The sequence below is a fragment of the Pelodiscus sinensis genome, chromosome 11, assembly GCF_052426305.1.
Source record: "Pelodiscus sinensis isolate ZL-2025 chromosome 11, ASM5242630v1, whole genome shotgun sequence".
NCBI lineage: Eukaryota > Metazoa > Chordata > Testudines > Trionychidae > Pelodiscus > Pelodiscus sinensis.
Genome location: NC_143062.1, coordinates 25,059,831 through 25,080,132, shown reverse-complemented (window position 1 = coordinate 25,080,132; position 20,302 = coordinate 25,059,831). Strand labels below are relative to the sequence as shown.

The 20,302-nt window shown below is 41.6% G+C and overlaps 1 protein-coding gene across 1 annotated transcript in view; it reads left to right on the top strand.

Annotated features, from left to right (window-relative positions):
• Nucleotides 1-20,302, top strand: part of DNAH12 (dynein axonemal heavy chain 12) — a 235,155-nt gene that overhangs the window by 188,799 nt on the left and 26,054 nt on the right. Inside the window, exons 58-63 of the mRNA XM_089781364.1 lie at nt 2,886-3,078; nt 5,270-5,462; nt 16,157-16,329; nt 17,005-17,145; nt 18,636-18,794; nt 19,903-20,047. Coding sequence (XP_089637490.1) covers nt 2,886-3,078; nt 5,270-5,462; nt 16,157-16,329; nt 17,005-17,145; nt 18,636-18,794; nt 19,903-20,047 — 1,004 coding nt within the window. The remainder of the gene's footprint in view (nt 1-2,885; nt 3,079-5,269; nt 5,463-16,156; nt 16,330-17,004; nt 17,146-18,635; nt 18,795-19,902; nt 20,048-20,302) is intronic.

The window sequence follows — 20,302 nt, the reverse complement described above, 5'->3', positions numbered from 1 at the left end:
CACACTCTATTTGAGTAGAAGATAGGAAATGGATGGTCTGTCGCTGAGAATATTCTGCTTTTTTAGGGCATGTCTACACATTAGCGTTATTCAAAATACTAAAGTGAGCGTCTATACAGCATGTTCATTATTTCAAAATAATATCGAAATAACGGGCGTCTCATTCCGGATTCTGTAGCCCTCATTTTAAGTGGAATAACGCCTATTCCAAAATAGCTATTTTCCAAAATAGCTGCCCTGGTAGCTACTCTGTCCACACACATTAGAACTCTATAGTTCCCCTTCCTCTGCAGGTTTTAAAGCTGCAGGCAGAAGGGAAAGGGCTTGTGGCATGAAGCAGGCCCTGATTGCATCATGCCAGACAGCAGGACCCTGCACAACCTTCCCTGCTGCCATGGTGAGCCCACTGCTCCAGCCAAGCCCCCCACAACTGCCAGCACTGCCTCAGGCAGTTCTCAAGCCCCTGTCCGGGGCTGAAATAGGAGGGCACCATCCTGGTCTGGTGCGGATATCCTCGATCTCTTTGAGATCTGGTGTGAAGAGGAAAACCAGTGGGACCTTTGCATCAGATGCAGGAATGCAGACATAGATGGCTGGATGGCTGGGCTATAAGGACCACATGCATGCACACAGGAGTAAGTGTACATGAAGGTCAAAGAACTGTTCCAGGCCTACACAAAGGCCAGGGAGCACAGCCTGCTCAGGGGCAGCACCCCAGATCTGCCTCTACTACGGGCAGCTCCATCACTTCTTGGGAAAGGGGTAGTCCTGTGCCCCCCTTTGTCATGGACTCAGGGCAGGAGATTCCCATCATGAGCCACCTGAAGAAGATGGCCAGGGACGTGAAGGTACAGGAGGAGGAGGATGAAGCCAAGCATGGACATGAGGAGTGCCCGCCAGGAGGTCGTCCCAGCACTGCAGCTGGTACCCCGCCTCCCAGAATGTTGGCCAAGGATAGGACGACGGCAGGAAAGGCCCATCGGGTGAGTTCCATTACTTTCCTTACATACGCATGGGGGGAGGCGGTGAAGGGCTTGCACGCTCCTTGCTCAGCCTTCTCAGTCTGGGGATTGCCACAAAGGAACCTTGCACTGCTGCTCACAGGGTTTCTGGAGAGGCCTGCCTTACTCCTAACTCTGCGGTTGGACACCTTCCCACCATAAGCCACTGCTAAGGAGGATGAGGTAATGGACACGCACGCAGGGCTGGCTCCAGGCACCAGCAAACCAAACAGATGCTTGGGACGGCACATTGCGAGGGGCGGCATTCCGGCCCGCAGAAGGAGCAGGGCAGCAGGGAGCCCCGCGGAGGCCTTCCTGAGCTGAGGTACAACCGCATATGCTCTAACCCCTCAGACAGAGATCTTCAACAAGCATTCTGTAAACTACGATACCCACACGAGGAAGTGAGGAGACAGATTGACAGAGCCAGACGTGTACCCAGAAGCATCCTGCTACGGGACAAGTCCATGAAAGAAAGAAACAGAACACCATTGGCCATCACCTACAGTCCTCAGCTAAAACCTCTCCAATGCATCATTAGTGATCTGCGACCCATCCTGGACAATGATCCCTCGCTCTCACAGGCCTTGGGAGGCAGGCCAGTCCTTGCCCACAGACAACCCACCAATCTGAAGCATATTCTCACCAGCAACTACACACCGCACCATAATTAACTCAGGAACCAATCCATGCAACAAACCTCGGTACCAACTCTGCCCACATATATACACCAGCAACACTATCACAGGACCTAACCAGATCAGCCATACTGTCACTGGTTCATTCTCCTGCACATCTAGTAACGTAATATATGCCATCATGTGCCAACAATGCTCCACTGCTATATACATCAGCCAAACTGGACAGTCCCTGTGTAAAAGAATCAATGGAGACAAATCAGATATTAGGAATGGCAACATACAAAAACCTGTAGGGGAACACTTCAATCTCCCTGGACACACAATTGCAGATCTAAAGGTAGCCATCCTGCAGCAAAAAAACTTCAGGACCAGACTTCAAAGAGAAACTGCTGAGCTACAGTTCATCTTCAAGTTTGACACAATCAACTCAGGATTAAACAAAGACTGTGAATGGGTCACTAACTACAAAAGCATCTTCTCCTCTCTTGGAATCCACACCTCCAGATCAGCTACTAGAAGTCGGCCTCATCCTCCCTGATTGGATCCACCTCGTCATCTCCAGCCTGATTCTGGCCTGCATATTTATACCTGCCTCTGGAAATTTCCATTACATGCATCTGATGAAGTGGGTCTTTGCCCATGAAAGCTTATGCTCCAACACTTCAGTTAGTCTATAAGGTGCCACAGGACTCCTCGCCAGTTTTAATATAGACTTATATAGGGCCAGAATTCACCTTGTTTGTAGCTCTTACTACTTGATTTGCTCTTGACAAGACTTTTGCTTGTTACTTGATCACAAAAGTAATATTTTTTCATAAATAATTTAAATAAGCAAATATTTAAATTTTACACTGTGATGTTTTTGGGGGCACACTGGATTGAGGGTCACCTTGCCTCTAGTGTGAGGGAGTTTGTCTTGTGGTATCTGAGTATCAGCTCTTGTATACTGCCGGCCTTTCAGCAACTCACATTCTCTTCTATTTTGATTTGCAGGTTAACAATATGTACACCCCTATCCCCAAAGCCCCTTTGAAGAGCATTGCCCTTTACCATCCAGCCCCAGCCACAGGATATTCACATTAATTACCAAGTAATTACCAAGGGAAACAGTATATACAGAGAGGGAGGATTTTGCATCAGGTTCTTTACAACACAACACTGTAATCTATTTATGATGAAAATAAATGTGCATTTATTAACAAAGAATAGTCACATGCACACATTTTTGTCTTCTGAACTTTAGGGGGCATGGATTGCATCCGGCTTGGTGAGACAATTATTGAGTATTCCAATGATTTCAAATTTTTTATTACAACAAAACTAAGAAATCCACATTACATGCCTGAACTGGCTACAAAAGTTTCCTTACTCAACTTTATGATAACACCAGAGGGACTTGAAGACCAGCTACTGGGTATTGTCGTTGCAAAAGAGAGGTATGTGTTTGTTTCTTGTAAATAGGTAAATGAAATACTCTAAACAGGAGACTTTGGAATCAGTTAAGAGAAGTGTTCATAATGGACCAATTGTTAATTATTCTAAATCATTTTTATAACAATACTGCTGTTCTAGCTATCTTATTTAAAATATTCTTACAGGATCATTCACTTAATATGTGTGTGTCATCTTGAGATACTGGAAAAATGTTTTGTTGTTTAACATTGTCACTGAGCAACAATGACTATAGTTTTCTTCTATTGTTTCCTGGCAATACAGTCCATTGATTTTGCAAATGCAAATGTGGATATTGAATTATTAGACTGTATCTTTACGTTTTTATGTAGGAAGAACATGGTGGCTTTGAAAATGTTTCTAGTTCTTGTCTAAACTCAAAGTAGAGACAGATTTGATTTGATTTCTTAGGTTTCTGATCATTAAAATGAATACAGAACTTCCCACTCAAATATATTAGATTTTCTTGCTAAAAATATCTTAATATATTTAAGGTAAGTTCCTCATCACAAACTCATGCAATACATCATTTGTAAATATTTACTGAGAAAAAAGAGCTACGTGTATAATAATTGCACATTAGGATTAACTGACATTTCCAGAAGTCTAGATTATAAAATTTTAGGCAAACATTTTCAAACATAAAATTAATCTAACGTTCTGCACATAAATCCATATGTAGGCACTTAAATAAATAGCCTGATTTTCAGGAGCTGACTTCTGAAAGGGGCTCTGAATGGAGTTAAGGATTTAGGGGCCGAATTCTGTGATTACTGAAACCCTGTGCAACCATATTGACTTTAATGGGTAAGCCCTGGGCAAAGGCATAGAATTTGACCCAAGAACTTAACTTTTGACACCCAGAGTTGAAAGTGCTAGCCTTACGTTTTAATAAAATTGAGAAAATAAAGAGGATTGGCACAAATGTAATTACAGGCAGTCCCCGACTTACGTGGATCCGACTTATGTCGGATCCCTAGATACGAACGGGGTGAGGCAACTCCCGCACATGCGCAGCAGCATTCCCGGGGCTCGCTCACCTGGGTCCTAGGATCCTCCTTCTCCTCGGGCCAGCTCCGACTGGGGTCCCGCACAGCTGCCGGGCAGAGGAAAAGTGCCTCCCCACGCCTGCTGCCCCCCTCACCCCCCTGCCAGCAACAGGCTGCCGAACAGCAGACAAAAGCAGCCTCTCTGCCCCTCCTCCCCTCTATACATGCCGGGCTCCCGGAGCGCAGCAGCGTCCCCGGGGCTCGCTCACCTGGGTCCTAGAATCCACCTCCTCCTCCTCTTCGGCCGGCTCCAACTGGCCTCTGCCTGCAGCAGCTGGCCACAGGGACAGGGATCCCGCAGAGCTGCCGGGCAGAGGAAAAGTGCCTCCCCACGCCCGCTGCCCCCCCCCCCCCGCCTCGCATCCTGCACGCCTCCCCCCTCCCCCCCTGCCAGCAACAGGCTGCCCCCTCCCCTGAGCAACAGGCTGCCGAACAGCAGACAAAAGCAGCCTCTCCGCCCCTCCTCCCCCTATACATGCTGGGCTCCCTGGGCAAACAAAGACTCCACCAAAACAAACAAAGTGCTGGCCTCATTGTGTTAGCAAAAAAAGGACCCTCCTCCTAGAACCCTGGGTGGTGTGTGGAAATAAAGCTATTAGCTCAAAGCATGGTGCAGAGCTGTTTGGTATTTGATGAGTTACTCCTTTAGTCCTGAGTTTGTCACAGGGACAGAAATAGATGTGAAATCTTCTGAACAGGGGAACAGACAGCAAAACAAACATTAGAGGGGAGTTAACCTTTCCCTATGCTATCCAAAACTAAAAAAAATGTTTGGCTAGAGTTTCCCCTACAATATGTACCAGTTCCGACTTACATACAAATTCAACTTAAGAACAAACCTACAGTCCCTATCTTGTACGTAACCCGGGGACTGCCTGTATAGTATAACTGTATAGCTCAATGGTAAAAACTGCATTAATGGAATTCTAAGAACCTGACACAAACCTACACAAATCAAGAGGCAAGGTTTCTGTGATACCAGTATTACATGATCATATAACATGAACAATGTGCTCTACATTAGGTAAATATTAATGTTAGAAATATGGAATAACTACATTCAGGTATCTGAACACATAAAAATAGTAGCATAAAAGATAAACTTGGTGTATGTTTTGCTTTTTAGACCAGAATTAGAAGAGGAGAGGAATGCTCTCATCCTTCAATCTGCAGCCAATAAAAAACAACTAAAGGAAATTGAGAAGAAAATTTTAGAAACCTTACAGTCTTCCGAAGGAAACATTCTTGAAGATGAGAGTGCTATCATGGTGTTAGACTCTGCTAAAATAATGTCTAATGAGATCACAAAGAAACAACAGGTAAGGAATGTTAAATTACATTTTCAAAACAAATGGTTATTGTGTATAAAACCTAAAACCTTGCTTACTGCCAGGAAGACTGTAAATTATAAGCAAAATTCTATGCTTATGAATGGAAAAGATCAACTTACAAGAAAAACTATTCAGCAAATAATGAAATCCTTGTTCATGGTTAGCTCTGTCCTTACTTAGGCAAAACATCTATCTTCAAAGGCAATTGTGCCTGAATAAGGATTGAATAAGGTATAAGGACTTCAGGATTTTCTCCTATGTTAAGATACTGGTTGAACCTCTCTAAACCAGGACACTCTGATTCAGCAACGTGTTCCAAGACCAGAGAGCCCCGATGGAGGGCTGGCAGCTGGGAGCCTTGCTAGCTGGCAGGGGGCCTGGGAGCCTGGTGCACTGAAGCTGGACTGCTTGGTGAGGCTGGTAGTGTGGTGTGCTGCAGCTGGGCTGCTGTGCTGGGTGGGAGCCTGATGCCCTGGCAGGGCTGGGAGTCCGGTGTGTTGCAGCTGGGCTGCCCAGCGAGACACCCCAGAAGGCCTGCTTAGAGGGACCAGCAGAGCAGTGGGGCTGGCGGCAGGCTTCAGCAGGTGGCTGGGACAAGGCTGGCGAGATGTGGGGGGGCAGAAATGACCTCTCCTGGTCCAGCAAAATCCCTCATCTGGGATTGGTCTGGTTCCGAGGTTGCCAGACAAGGGAGGTCTCCAACCTGTAGTAGATCTGTTAGGGTCTAATTTTTTTTTAATGAACAAAAGCCAATCTTTTAAGGTAAACATAAATGGTCAATCAATAGACATGGGAAAGGGAGCCAGAAACTCCAAGTTCTAATACTGTAAATGACTCTGATTCACAGCCTGGCCTTGTGTGAATCAGTTAACCTGTTTGTGCTCATTTTCCCAAATATGAAATTAGAATAATAATACTTACCTTTAAGACATGATAGAGGAGGCCGGATGGATTAATTAACATTTGTGTGGTTAATTAATATTAACACTGAAGGTGGGAAATCTTCTATATAGTTGAGAGAGTCTGTCTGTTTGTTCAAGAACTCTTCCTAAATGGTAAGAGCTAGGACCACCAAAGTTGGTATACAGCTTCCTCCTATCGTAACTTGAAGCAAAGGTTTGATTGTGCCAGAAAATGGGATGTGCCTGAAATGGAATTACTTCTCAGAAATCCACACAGAAAAGAGACAGAATCAGCAGGCAGCTGAAAGGGGTTGGCTGAGGGCACCCCCCCTTTCCAGGACTGTCCCAGCCCCAAGACTCCAATCCGCCAGGTACCCTTGGGGGGGGGGCTGAAGCTTTCCCCCCAAATCATAGGGAGACATTTCTGGCTGTTCCCCTTCGTCATGAGCAAGGGGAAAGTGCACAGTTCACTGCATTCCTCACTCTGGCTGGAAAGCACTGGGGGCAGACAAACTTGGACCTGCCCCAGCTGAGAGGACATATACCCCTCCCCAACTGTGCCTGTTAGAGCTGCAGCAGCCATGGAAAAGAATTTCTCACCTGGACATACTGAACACCTCATCCTCCAGCCCCACCCCAGAGCAATGATTTAAATGAAGCATGTACATTTTCATTTTATTTTCCAAACAAACAAAAATTAATTGAGTTAAGGACTAGAGCAATGCCAGGTAAATATTCTAGTGTTATATGTAGGTAAACATAGTGAGCTAGTTTGTCCCTCAACTTAAAAAACCTGCATACAAGAAGAGAGATGTCTTGACTGCCCATTATAAGTGTTTTCTCTGAACTATGTTCTGAGTGGGTTTCCATACTAATAAAATGGCAGAGGGTTTGGCCTCCCAATTTTCAGATCTCCTGAAAAATGGTCTTTGGATAGAAGGCAACATGCTTCAATACCTTCTTATCTTCCACTGCTCCGGAACAACATTTTTGGGAGAGAGATTATCTGTGAAGATAATCAGCATCATATGGGTGTGTCTAGACTATAGGGTTTTTTCGAAAAAAGTGGCCTTTTTTCTAAAAAACTTCATCTGCATCTAGACTGCAGCCTCATTCTTTCAAAAGTAAATTGAAAGAATGCAGCAGTTTTTTTGATCGCGGTAAACCTCATTTTACGAGGAATAACACCTTTTTTTGAAAGTTCTCTTTTGAAAAAAGGTGCTATTGAATGCAAACTATGCTTTTTCGAAAGAGAGCATCTAGACTCTCTTTAGAAAAAGCAGCTCACTTTTTAGAAAAATCTGCTTATAGTATAGACACTCTCTTTCGAAAGAGGCTTTTTCGAAAGAATGTTTGGGATTCTCCATCTGAGGAAGATTGGGAAAGTGTAATGGATAATATTCTCCCAGTATCAACCCTCATGTCCCAGGCCTTCTTTCTAAATCGCTGAGCCTAAATTTTCCCAGAACATGCACAGAAGGACTCCTTTAGGTTTGGTGTAGTGCATATGTGAAAATGGATTAGCAGGATTATACCAGTATAATTAAACCAGGATAGATATGCTGTTGTAACTCCCTATTATATCAAAGCAGAGAATTTATACTGGAATAAAATTACTTTTATTTCAGAATAGTGTCTTCATCTGGGCAGTTATCCTGGCATGACTTCAGCAGTATAACACTACTGCTGATTGATTTTCCCATATAGCCAACCCCTAAGATCAGGGATGGCTAGCAGACTGGATCCAGCCCACCAAGCCACCAGATCCAGCTCGCAGTCACCTTGCTGGCACCCTCACTATTCAGCAGCTGCTGCTTTGAAGGCTGGCTTTCCATGTACTGCTTGCTGAGAAGGGACTGTGTTGGAAATAAGCCAGGACACTCTGGATGCAGGTGAAAACAAGTGGAGGATTTATTATACATCAGCTGATGGAGTGACACGCAGGGGTTACCCTGGTGAACACTGGTTAATTAACACTATACAATAGGTTATATAGTCAGCAGGTGGACGGAGGAAAAATGATTTGATAGGTCTAGCAGCAAGACGAAATGAGCACATAAGCCAATAGAACTACTAAAGATTACATAATATCTCCGCCCATTGCAAAGTAACAGCTTGTTAATTAATACATATAGGTGGTTATTGTTTAAATGCCAAAACATGTCAGTAAAACAGTAATAACATTTTAGTTTGCATAGATGATGATGTTGCTATAGCAGGCGGGTATGGCCTTGAGTTGGTGCAGCACTTGGTTCTCAGGCTTATTATCTAGGAGTGAAGCAAGACAGTTTAAGCAAATTTTATGAATGTTATCTTAAGCAAAATGTGTTACGTTACCAACTGAGACCCTGTCCGAGTGTTTTAGAACATGGTTGCTATGGTGCCCAGGGTCTTTTACTGTCTGCAGTTCTTATCTTGACTGTGGTGTTCCCAGGCTTTAATCCTAGAATGGAGTTATGCTGTTTAGAGGCCTACTAGCACATTTAGGGCTGCCTCAGTTTACCCTACAGTTCCTTCCTTTTGACCTTAGGGTTCTCTGACCCGCCAGGTCAAATACAGTAATTTTAGGGTGTTTATTTTACGCTGGAAGCGACGGCACAATATTAGTACCAGTATGAATGTTATGATTGAAACTCCCCACATAATTTGGCAAAACACTACTTAAATCCACTCCTAGGGTATTTCTTCGCCGGTGAAGGCGCTGCTCATGATTTAGGTTTGACCTCTACTGCCTGGTTGAGTGTTTCAGAGGTAGGTGTTTGGCATGGTTCACGGTGTTTTTCTATCTGTGTGTACCTTAGACGGCCATTTCCGATATATCTTTGGGCATTGGCCACCAACTCCTTGATCTTTGCCTGCAGGGCCAGTAAACCCTCCTCTTGGTACTTACTTCCGCTGTGCTACTTAAGATCTCATGTTAAGTTACTTATTACTGCCGAAGTGCGATAGAGCCGCATTCCATCAGCGGTCAGGATCGTCCGGTGGGGGTACAGACGGATATGTAGAGAGGTAAGATGGAGTGATCTGTCTGGGTAGTCAAACACCAGTAGGTACTGTTTATTTGGACTAGCTCGATGTTTATTTGTTTTTCTGTGAGAACTACATTAAACTTAGGCAGATTTGTTATGATGTTAAATGGGCAGATACATAAAATTTTTATCAAAGTGGGTGCAATAATCCCTGGATACAGGGAGGCTTCTACACCTTCAGAATAAGCAATGCTCTCTACTCTATTTATATGCTCTTGCTTTGGTTCAGGCAGGGAGGTTACCATTTTGATCATTGTGAGTGAGGAACCCCTAGAGGGGCTAAAACAAACGGTTATACTATGGCCTGTCTAGGTGGGTCTTTGGGTCTTCAATAATTCTCTACTTCCTCACTCTCATGGATAGGCATAGGGAAGATGGGGACTTACCACTTCTATAAGGGTTGGGTGGTAGTGGCTAAAGCTTACTTTGTTCTTTAATACTGGCTTTTTAATTTCTTTAATTTAGTTTGATTAATTAACAATCTAATTAGTTTCTGGTTTAAATATTTGGTTAGGTTTAGTGAAGTGGACACAGAGCTGAACAGATTCTTTAAACTATTTAGGTTCACTTGATTAGCTTGGCTAGTGTCTAGGCTTTTACAGGCACTGGATATTACTGCATCTACCAGCTTAGACATAAGTGCTACTGACAGAGTTTTTAGGCCTAAACTAATCTGCGATGGTATCTGCTAAGCCTCATTGTTGCCTAATTAGGCACTTGCCAATTCTATTAGCCAGTTTAGCACACAGCTGGTCTATACCAGTGTGGAACATTACCAAGGTAAGGACCAGTGACAGTTGTCTTAGTTTTGGGCCGGGTCTGTTTAGGGAATAATGCACAATTGGGAGGCTCTATTTTGTCTTTAAGGACTTGGTTAATAAAACTTAAATGAGGGCAATTTAGCAATGGCCCTTGTTTAACAAGTGATAGCTAGGCTTTAGGGGTTACTTTTGTTTGGGCTGTAAGTGGTAAGCCCCAGTGGGAGTTAGTAGGTTTAACCTCAGTGGCTTGATGTTAGTGTTTAGCTTCTTTCCTACAATAGTTTATACAAACTTTAACTCAGAGGACTGTGTATTTTTTGTCCTTGTAGTGTTTATGTTGTTACAATAAACAAATAATTATGTGTGAATGAGGAGAGGCCTAAGGCCGTGTATTCTCCATTGCTATTAGTGTGTATTTGTTCTATGTATGTGACTTGAAGGACGTTACATTGACTAGAGTTACTGTTTCTTTTATAGGACTAAGCATGGTTCACAGATGTTTAATTGTTAATAGGAACCCATGCAATTTCATAATTCTTGAGGCCTTTTAAGGCATCAGGCACTAATGAGTAGCAGGGCAAGTAGCTGTTATTGCAATGGTGAGGTTACTAGTTTCCTTATTGTTGTGGGCATTTTTACTTAAATATGCTGATGTTCCACTTGCCTGTGTTGTTACTTATAGATTTGTTATTATCTTTGGCCAAACCACTTTTATGGTTGGTGTGCAAATTTGCAGAAGCTAAATATTTTATTTATGTAGCTATTAAAGCAAAACCAATTTAGTGGTGGAGGGGCTGGTATTCCATTTCTAGTTTTTTTGTTCACGTGATGCGCTCCTTGCTTCTTTTCAGTCTTTTTCTTGTTCACCTGTGGAGACATTGTTAACATTCTTCTAGCTTAAACAATTACTAAACTATTATCTTTTTACTGAGTTTTAAAGTTGCTAATTGGTTAAGTTTAGAGTTGCCAATTGATTGGGCCCAATTATTAATTTTGTTGGTTTAAATTCATGCTTTTGCTTTACTTAAATTATCCTTTTATTAAAACAATTTCCTATACACAACAACATTTGCAATATGTATTACAATTAAGACACACAAGACAAACTTGGACAGAACACAAACTTATTATGTTATGACACAGAACTATGGTTTTTTGTTGTTGTTGTTTGTTGTTAGCTGGCACTAGAGCTTTCTGATGATCTGAAAGACAAGAAAACATTTCTACCCACATTGGGGTAGTGCATTATATTTAGAATACCTTTTCTTTACAGATGTTTTTTTTTAATTTTTATTATCCTGTTGTTACTTAATGGTATGCTTTGTTTTGCACACCAGCTTCAGAGGGTTTGAGTAAATTACTTCATTGTTTAATTATTAAGTTGAAGATGACATGCTTCAGTTTCCCTCTTGTACTGCAGTTTAGGCTCTTTTTTTCTTTAATGTGTGAAGCTTCAAATAATTTGCTGCCACAGAAACTTTTTCTTAGAACAAGGCACTTGCTAGTTACTATTTCAGCAAGCAAAAGGTTTTCTTTTCCTGAAAAGAATCATATACAATGTTACAGACTTACTTATGGGGGACAGTGCTCCCCCCTTTCTAGAACAGACAGGCAGTTTGCAGACACCACTTTGGATTTGAAAGCAAGCTAAAAGTGCTATTAACTCAGCTTGGAACAGAGACACAGTGAAGTTTCAGGGCTTGGATTCTTAAAACAATGGTTTGTTTTTTTAAAGAGTAAATTTAACCTTAAGGATTGAATGTATAGATTTTATTTTTCTATACAGTTAACCAGTTAAGTATCAATCGAATTTCTTCTTTACTTTCTACTATGCCTATAGGACTCTAAACTCTTTGCTTTCTCCTTTTACATGCTTTTCCCCCCCCCCCCCCCCCTTCTTTCTTATGGTCTATTTTGATTCCTGCTAAATGACCTTTTCTAATGACACAAGTTTATCTAATATTAATTTGGTAAGGAGAGTGGGCTTTCCAATTAGCCCTCACACCTCCTTATTTTTTTTAATATGTAAATCTAAATGTGTATTATTGCAGTCAGCTATTATTAATTTTAAACTTCTCAGTATAGGGTTTTCATAACATCCATGCTGCAGCAGTTGATTTATGCTGCTGATTCTGGGGTGGATCACTTGCTTATGCTCTGTTAAGGAGATTTATGTTGCAGAATGTGTTCCCTTGTTAGGGCAGATTTAGCTTCTGGTGATTACATCTTTAAATTTAATTTTTACCGGTTGACTTTAGGGTGGCTTTTAGGTTACTTCCTTCCACGCCCTTAAGCTAATTATAACAGCATGTGAGGGAAGGGTTTTAACTGGTTTTTTTTTTTTTTTTGGACGGCTTCTGCTCGTGCGTTGTGAAACATCTTTGAATTGCCTGCGATTTCAGCCGGAGAGGCTGTAGTTATCTATTTGCTAACAAGGCTTTGAGAATCTCTTGAAGTTGGTTGGCAGACTTTCCTACTCTTGTATTGTGTTCTGTGTAAATGTTTCTAACTAAAATGCCTAGGGTTAATATGGCTTGATGGTCGGCAGGCATTTTTTTTTTTGAGAATTTGGAGGAATACTTCCCATCAGCTGTTAAGTTTATTTGCTTTGGATCGGGCAAAGTTGTTACTAGAGCCCGTTTTTTCATTGGGAAGAGCTGATTCTTTTTAGTTATCTTTCATGCCTCCTCTCTAGCTATAACGATGTATAGCTCATATGGGTCTGGGCATAGAGAGGAGTAAAGGGGTAATGTGTCAAATTCCCCCTCTAAGCTTGGGAGAGGCAGCACAGTTGATATGCGCCAGCTGGGAAATCATTTCCTCTCACTCCCAGTGCATTCTTTTAGCTCAGAGGCACTGCTGCTTGTAAGTTACATTTCTTACCATAGGGAGGATTTCTTTTTGCTTTTCTGAGCTTCAATTTTATCGTTTAGGGCCTTAATTTCTTTTCTGTTAATCTGTTAAATGCTTACAGGTCCTTGGACCATGATGCACATACATGTAGTAGGTGCCTTTGTGCAGTGGGGGTATGCTTAAACTGATTCCTATTCATTTTAGTTATTCAGGGGAGTATTTTGTCCACTCTTTGTTTGTTCAGTGGCTTATAGGAAACTAAATCTACATACTCTAAAGAAGGGGTCTGCTGCGTTTAGAGTGTCAGACCTTATTAGCAGCTTATGAAATAAGGGGAGTCGTTACTCCCTCACATATGCGCTCGGCCTCAAGGTTCGGCTGACCTCCCCTTGCATTTAAGACATTGTCAGCGGCATTTACTCCTCATACATCAATTTGCATTCATTCAGATGAATGATTATAAATGTGGTTTTTAACATACTATCAGTAGGAGAAATAGGATTATCTCTAGCAGGAAAAGGAGCACTCCTTGGGATTGAACAAATAATGACAGGGTATGACATACAAACACACAACACGTGGTCTGGAAAACGCAGAGGTTTAGCGGATCACACTTCCTTCCTGCTTCTTCTTTTTGGTACCTCCTTGGGGAGTCCACACACGACTTAACTGTCCCTCTTTAGCTTCATCTTTCAGACGTACTGTTAGGGATAAGCCTTTTCCTCTGAACTTCCGTGTGTGGGCTTATGCCGTACGGTCTTCTCTTCTTGTAGCGCCTCTTGGTACCTTCACAATTGCTGGCGGGGATTTGCACTATGCGAGAGTGTGTACGTTAAGTGCCTGTTGGGGGGCGTCCGCCAGGTTTTACAATGTTACGTGCAATGAGAGAGTGGGTCACCAGTTCGTGCTGCCTGCCGCCTTGCGTACTTGGCCAATCCCGAGCTTAACGTATGGCTCAATCACTCCGTGGTGATTTATCCAGTCTCTCCGTAACGAGCCCCTTAGTTCTAACAGTACACAACTCTCTTGTGCTCGTCCCCTGTGGGGGGTTAGATGTTCCTCCCTCCCTCTTTCAGGCTTGCTTCATATACTTGGTTCACCCTCATCCAGGTATCTCATGCCTCAATGGGAACGGAACCAGGATGTGTGTGAAGGAAACCAGAGACGTCAACCCCTAGACCTAATGAGGTGGTAAATTAAATATACTCACCTCTCTTGGGTTTCAGTCTCCAGCTCCCGATCAGCTTACAAGCCTGAATCTCGGACGAGCCCCCGAACTGTTGGAAATAAGCTAGGACACTCTGGATGCAGGTGAAAACAAGCGGAGGATTTATTATACATCAGCTGATGGAGTGACACGCAGGGGTTACCCTGGTGAACACTGGTTAATTAACACTATACAATAGGTTATATAGTCAGCAGGTGGACGGAGGAAAAATGATTTGATAGGTCTAGCAGCAAGACGAAATGAGCACATAAGCCAATAGAACTACTAAAGATTACATAATATCTCCGCCCATTGCAAAGTAACAGCTCGTTAATTAATACATATAGGTGGTTATTGTTTAAATGCCAAAACATGTCTACAGACTGGAAGGCTTTTTGTGCTGTCCTACCCCCTAACAAAATCCCTTAGCTCCTACTGGCTAGTTAGGATATCTAGAAAAGGGTAGTACCCCTCACATCCATCACAGCTCATTTGAGGGTTAGAATCTGTCATGAACAGGAGGAGTGCTGACCAGCACCCGGTGACTAAGGAGTTAACTCTAGTACCTACCAAAGGTGTTGGCCAGGAGAACCAATCAAGATACAGGTTTGAAATTTGAATGGGATATAAGTTCCCTGCCTGCTTTCTTTGTCAACTTAAAAAACAACAAATGGTCTGGTAGCACTTTATAGACTAACAAAACATGTTGATGGTATCATGAGCTTTCGTGGGCACAGCCCACTTCTTCAGATGACTGGAGTTATGAGTTTAGGATGTACAGACCCAAAATAAATAGGGGAAAAGTAAGAGGAGGGAACAAAAAAAATGGAAGGGGGAGGGAAACAAAGAGCAGAGGGTATGAAAATATCAAAGGGAAAACCAAATAGGCAGAACTGGTAATCTACAAGCACCTAAAGATTGGATAGTTAAAAGAAGCAGATAAGGATCATAGGATAGCAATTAGAGAGGAACGGTACTAACGCAAGAATCGACACAGACAAAGAGCTGGTGGCACCTTCATTGAATGTTAGGTTGATAATGTCCCAGCCATCCACTATCTCGATTTCTTTGTGTGGGAGAGTTAAACCAGGAGTTGAGAGACAGAGAATGATTTAAACCCAGGCAGGACTACCATGCCCCCGCACAGAATTCAGGGTATGGGAGCGGACTGAACAAAGAGAAAATTAGTGAGTACCAGGAAATGTGAGTCCAGTCACATTGAGGGTAATTTTTCTTTATTTTGTGGTTTGGTTTAAACTGCTCTGTGTGAATCTATGCCTCCCGTCCCCATTTACTACCATCTAAGCATTGTTCCAAGACTTTTCTCTGTTTTTTCAAATTGCTTTCCTTAGTTGCTCTGTACATCTAGCAACCAAATATGCTTTATCAAGTTTATCTCCTGTAATAAAAATCACTTATTTTAAGGTGATGATTTGATTCTTGTGTCTTGGAAGGTCTATCTGTGTGTATCTGCAGGCATCTGATTTAATGTCAGCTAACAGAGACTGCAGCTTATTTTTCTCTTTTGTTTTTTCAAGCTCTCTTGTGGCAGAGGAGCTTGTGGTACCCCTCGGGGTGATTTCAAGTGTTCACCCCTGTTTTTTTAGGGATCAAAGCACTTAAAAAACTTGGTGGCAGCAAGTTCCCCAAAATCTGTGTATTATGATTCTGGGGGAAAGTTTTTGTAACCAGTGCCTGTGGAGGCAAGGTTTTGTGGGCCCCCACCTTCTGCATTCAGAGTGCCAGAGTGGAAAACAGCCATGACAGAGTCTAACACTGTAAATATTTGGGAACATGGAAGGTATCTCATTCTGTGTTTATGGTGCCATATACATTTTTTAAAATAATGATAATATATACTAATAAATTCTCAATGTAGGAAGGAAAATATGAAGATAAAATCTTTTAGACTATTTATCATTTTGTTTAGATTGCCGAAAAAACAGAAATAAAAATAGCAGAATCTCGAGAGGGCTACAGACCCATTGCAAAGCATTCATCGGTGCTGTTCTTTAGTATTGCAGACCTAGCTAACATCGACCCCATGTACCAGTACTCTCTCACTTGGTTTGTTAATCTCTATATCAACTCTATTCATGACAGGTAAGTACTTCTGTTTTGTTTCATTGTGGCCCAGTTTTTTAGAAATGACCTCTAACTTTGCTGTGACAGATTTATTCCAGCAAATATCAGCATCTGTATTTTAGCATCTGTATTTTTGCATCTGCAGTTTTATAGAAACAAATATTAGTAAGTTTCTGAATGAATTGCCAGCAGTGCAGCTAGGATGGGTTCAGCTCCCCTAATAGGCAGATCAGATGAGAGATCTAGGTTGTGGTGAGGGTCTATCAGTCACTGAACCTGCCCTCTTTAAACACAGACTCTCCACACACAAAACATCTTTTATTAAGAAAAGTAAGGTGATTCTTAGCTTCAAAGTGGTCAGTTCACTCACCAGAAACACGCTCTTTAATATGTCACACAAAGGACACCACTCCCTATAGTAATCTGCGGCAGCATTATTTTTAGAGGATTCCAAATTTGGTGTGAATTAAAACTGATAATGAGTAGTGAGAGTACTACTGAGTACAACTAGATTTGCAATTAATCAATTTGGCTAGGATTTTCAAAGGAACTCCCTTTGGAGGCAGTTGGTTGTATAATGCCTTTAAGTGCATTTGAAAATGCCAGCCTTATATCCCAGTAAATTCTTTCAAAGAGCTTTGGATATCTTATTTAGTTGCCTGATTCAATATATCTATAAATGTTCCTTTATAGTAACAAATCCAAAATTTTGGAGAAGCGTCTTCGATATCTAAATGACCACTTCACATACAACCTGTATTGCAATGTGTGCCGTTCATTGTTTGAGAAGGATAAGCTGCTGTTTTCCTTTTTATTGTGCTGCAATCTTCTCCTGTAAGTTTCATCTTTTTTCATCATAATTCCAAGACAATTATTTTTCTTACACTGAAAGTATTTACAAATAATAGACTACTTTGATACATATGGTGATAAGTTTTTAGTCATGAAATGTGAGTGCTTTTGCTCCCATAGATCAAAGGTTTTGTTAGTAATTTGTCTGGGAAGATGAGGCCTCCAAATATCTTATTAATTTCTTCCTTTTTTTGTTTTTATGGCACCCTGTATGGCATAGTGTGAATGGTAAACTTCATTTAAAAAAATGGTTTAAGGAAAAAGAGAGTGGTCTGTCTTTCTAGGTCATATCACTCTCCCTTTCTTAAGGAGCCTTTCTTTTTTCCGTTTCTACTATTTCCTTCTCTTACACTTTTTCTTGCAGCATGAGATTTAGACTCTCCATTCTGGTTGTCTGGCTGTGCCACTACTTATGCACAATCTAGTATGTGTGGGTATGTCTAGATTACATGCCTCTACCGACAGAGGTATGTAAAATAGGCTATCCGACATAGTCAATGAAGCCAGGATTTAAATATCCCCGGCTTCATTAAAATAAAAATGACCGTCGCGCTGTGCTGGGTCAGCTATCGTCGGAACAGCACGCGAGTCAAGACGTGGATCGGTCAGCAAGGGAAGCCTTGGTTGACCGCTCCCCTATGCCTCATAAAACGAGGTTTACAGGAGAGGTCAACAAAGGCTTCCCTTGTCGACTGATCCGCGTCTTGACTAGTGCCCTGTGCTGACAATCAGCTGAGCCATCACAGCGCGGTGGCCATTTTTATTTGAATGAAGTCGGGGATATTTAAATCCTGGCTTCATTGACTATGTCTGGTAGCCTATTTTACAGGCCTCGGTCGGCAGAGACATGTAATCTAGACGTACCCTGTGTGTGTGCATTGAGGGAAGAAAGGAAGGTAAGGTACACGTTGCTACTTGGGAACATCATAAGCCATGGTTATATTCATACATTTTTTAATAATTAGGCTCTACAATCATAGTAATTTATATTGCTTACCTGTAAACCATATGAATTTATAGTGAATGCTAGTATCTTATGCATCATGTCCACAATCTCTTCCTTGCTTCCTTATGCATGGGAGGCCCTTCTTGAGCTAATTTTTAGGCCAGATCCATCTTCACCACATTCTCTCTCAAGATCCATCTATCCTCCATACTTCTAGGAAATCAGCCAATGACTTAGGGTTAGGGTGGGACACAAGCAGTAGATGAGACTTTTTATAAGTAAAAAGAAGTGAATTGTATACATTACCTTTCCTTACCCTTAATGTATCATTTTTTCTTACAATGTTTGTAAATTGCCTAACACAATGAGGCCCTGGGACCTCAGATGTTATTAGATTCTGAATGCTGTAAAATAAAAATGGAACATAATTCATTCAAAACAGTTTTTGCTTCATCCTATGTCAAAATGCATTTTTAATATAACTGCATGTTGCTTACAAACTATTCTGTCATTCTTCTGAACTTAGGGACAGGAAAGAGATAGAACAACTGGAATTTATGTTCCTATTAACTGGAGGAGTGGGTCTTAAAAACAAATACAAGAATCCAGATCCATCTTGGCTACAAGATAAGAGCTGGGATGAACTATGTCGTGCAAGTGATTTCTCAGCATTTAGAGGACTGAGGTATAGTAAAAATCCATTGTGAAATTGGGAAAAAAAAAACCCTACATTTAAGCAATATTTTTTAGACTTTTTCAGACCATACCCAAATATCAATGAGACAGTGATACCTGTACAACATCAATTGTGCCTTGGCTTCAGAAGTGAGTCCCTCTTTGTCACACATTGTAGGGAAGTTGTTCCACATACACAAGTCAGGAGGCTAATTAATTAGAAAGTTATTTCAAGTTTTATTCTAGTAACTATCAGAATGAATCCTATAAATTCACGGATAAAGAATTTGTCTTTCTGGAGTGGGCTGTATTACTTAGTAAGTCCCTTCATGGTAGAAGAATCCTACTTTGAATAGGGACAGATGTGATCAAGGGGTGTCCCTGATAGCACAATTCTGTTGCAGCTGTGAGAGAGGAGCCACTAGTGAAAAAATTGTGTTCCCACTGAAGTCAGTTACAGTTTTGCCATTGATTTTAATAAGATCAAGATTTCATCTTAGGATTTTAGAGCCAGTACAAAGGCACAAGCCTTCCATATACGTCTCCTGCAGATTCCAAGGCATTTATAGGTTTGGCAGTGGGCACTACCAATCATTTCATAGTGGATCAAACCCATACTCTGATAAAACAACAAGAGTTGTTTGGAATTCTCCTTCTTTATTGTCCACCTCTGCTTTAAATTTAAGTTTTATGGTGGGGAAGAGCTCAGGAACTGGACTAATGTGAAAAAGTCTTTGTGCCTCTAATGGGATAACCTATGGAAGGATGTTCCAGGGAAGAAAATTCCAAAAGATTCCTTTTCATTGTGTTTCCTCTGAATCCTTCTGTTGAGTAGTGGTGAGATCCAAGCAGATCTTGGGGGATCCACTGGAGACTAAGGCCAAACAGATGGAGGCTTTGTTCCTCCACACCAGCTTAGGCAGCCTCTCCCACTTACCATCCTAGAAGTCAGGTAAGAAGTAGAATAGTAGTATTCTATTTTTTACTGGTTGCAAGGGAGAATAATGCCCATCAGATAGATTTTATGAATTGTACTGCATATGACCATATTTCATTGTTCTCCTTTTAATCAAATTAATTTGTGTAAAGCTAAACTCTGACAATGATTTTTCTTTTAGGAGTCATATTTCTGAAAATGCTAGTGAGTGGCGTAAAATCTATGACAGCAAAGAGCCACACAATGTTCTTTTACCAAAGCCATGGGATAAAACGTTGAATGAACTACAGAAGATGATCATTCTTCGGTGCCTAAGATCAGACAAGGTAAAAGGTCACAGAAACATTTGTTTGTAGACAATTACTTTGCAGTACACTTTGATAATTATTATTTCAACTGTAGTGCTTACCCTTATTTATGCCACTATTAGTACCCGCATGCCCCATGCACTTGAGAGCCAGATATTTTGGCTTCCAGTATAGAGATGCTTGTACACTCTGAGGTTATGTCTACACTACCAGCTTTTGCTGGCAGAGAGTATGCTAATCAAGTGTTCATTAGCATTTGTTGTGCTGTCATTA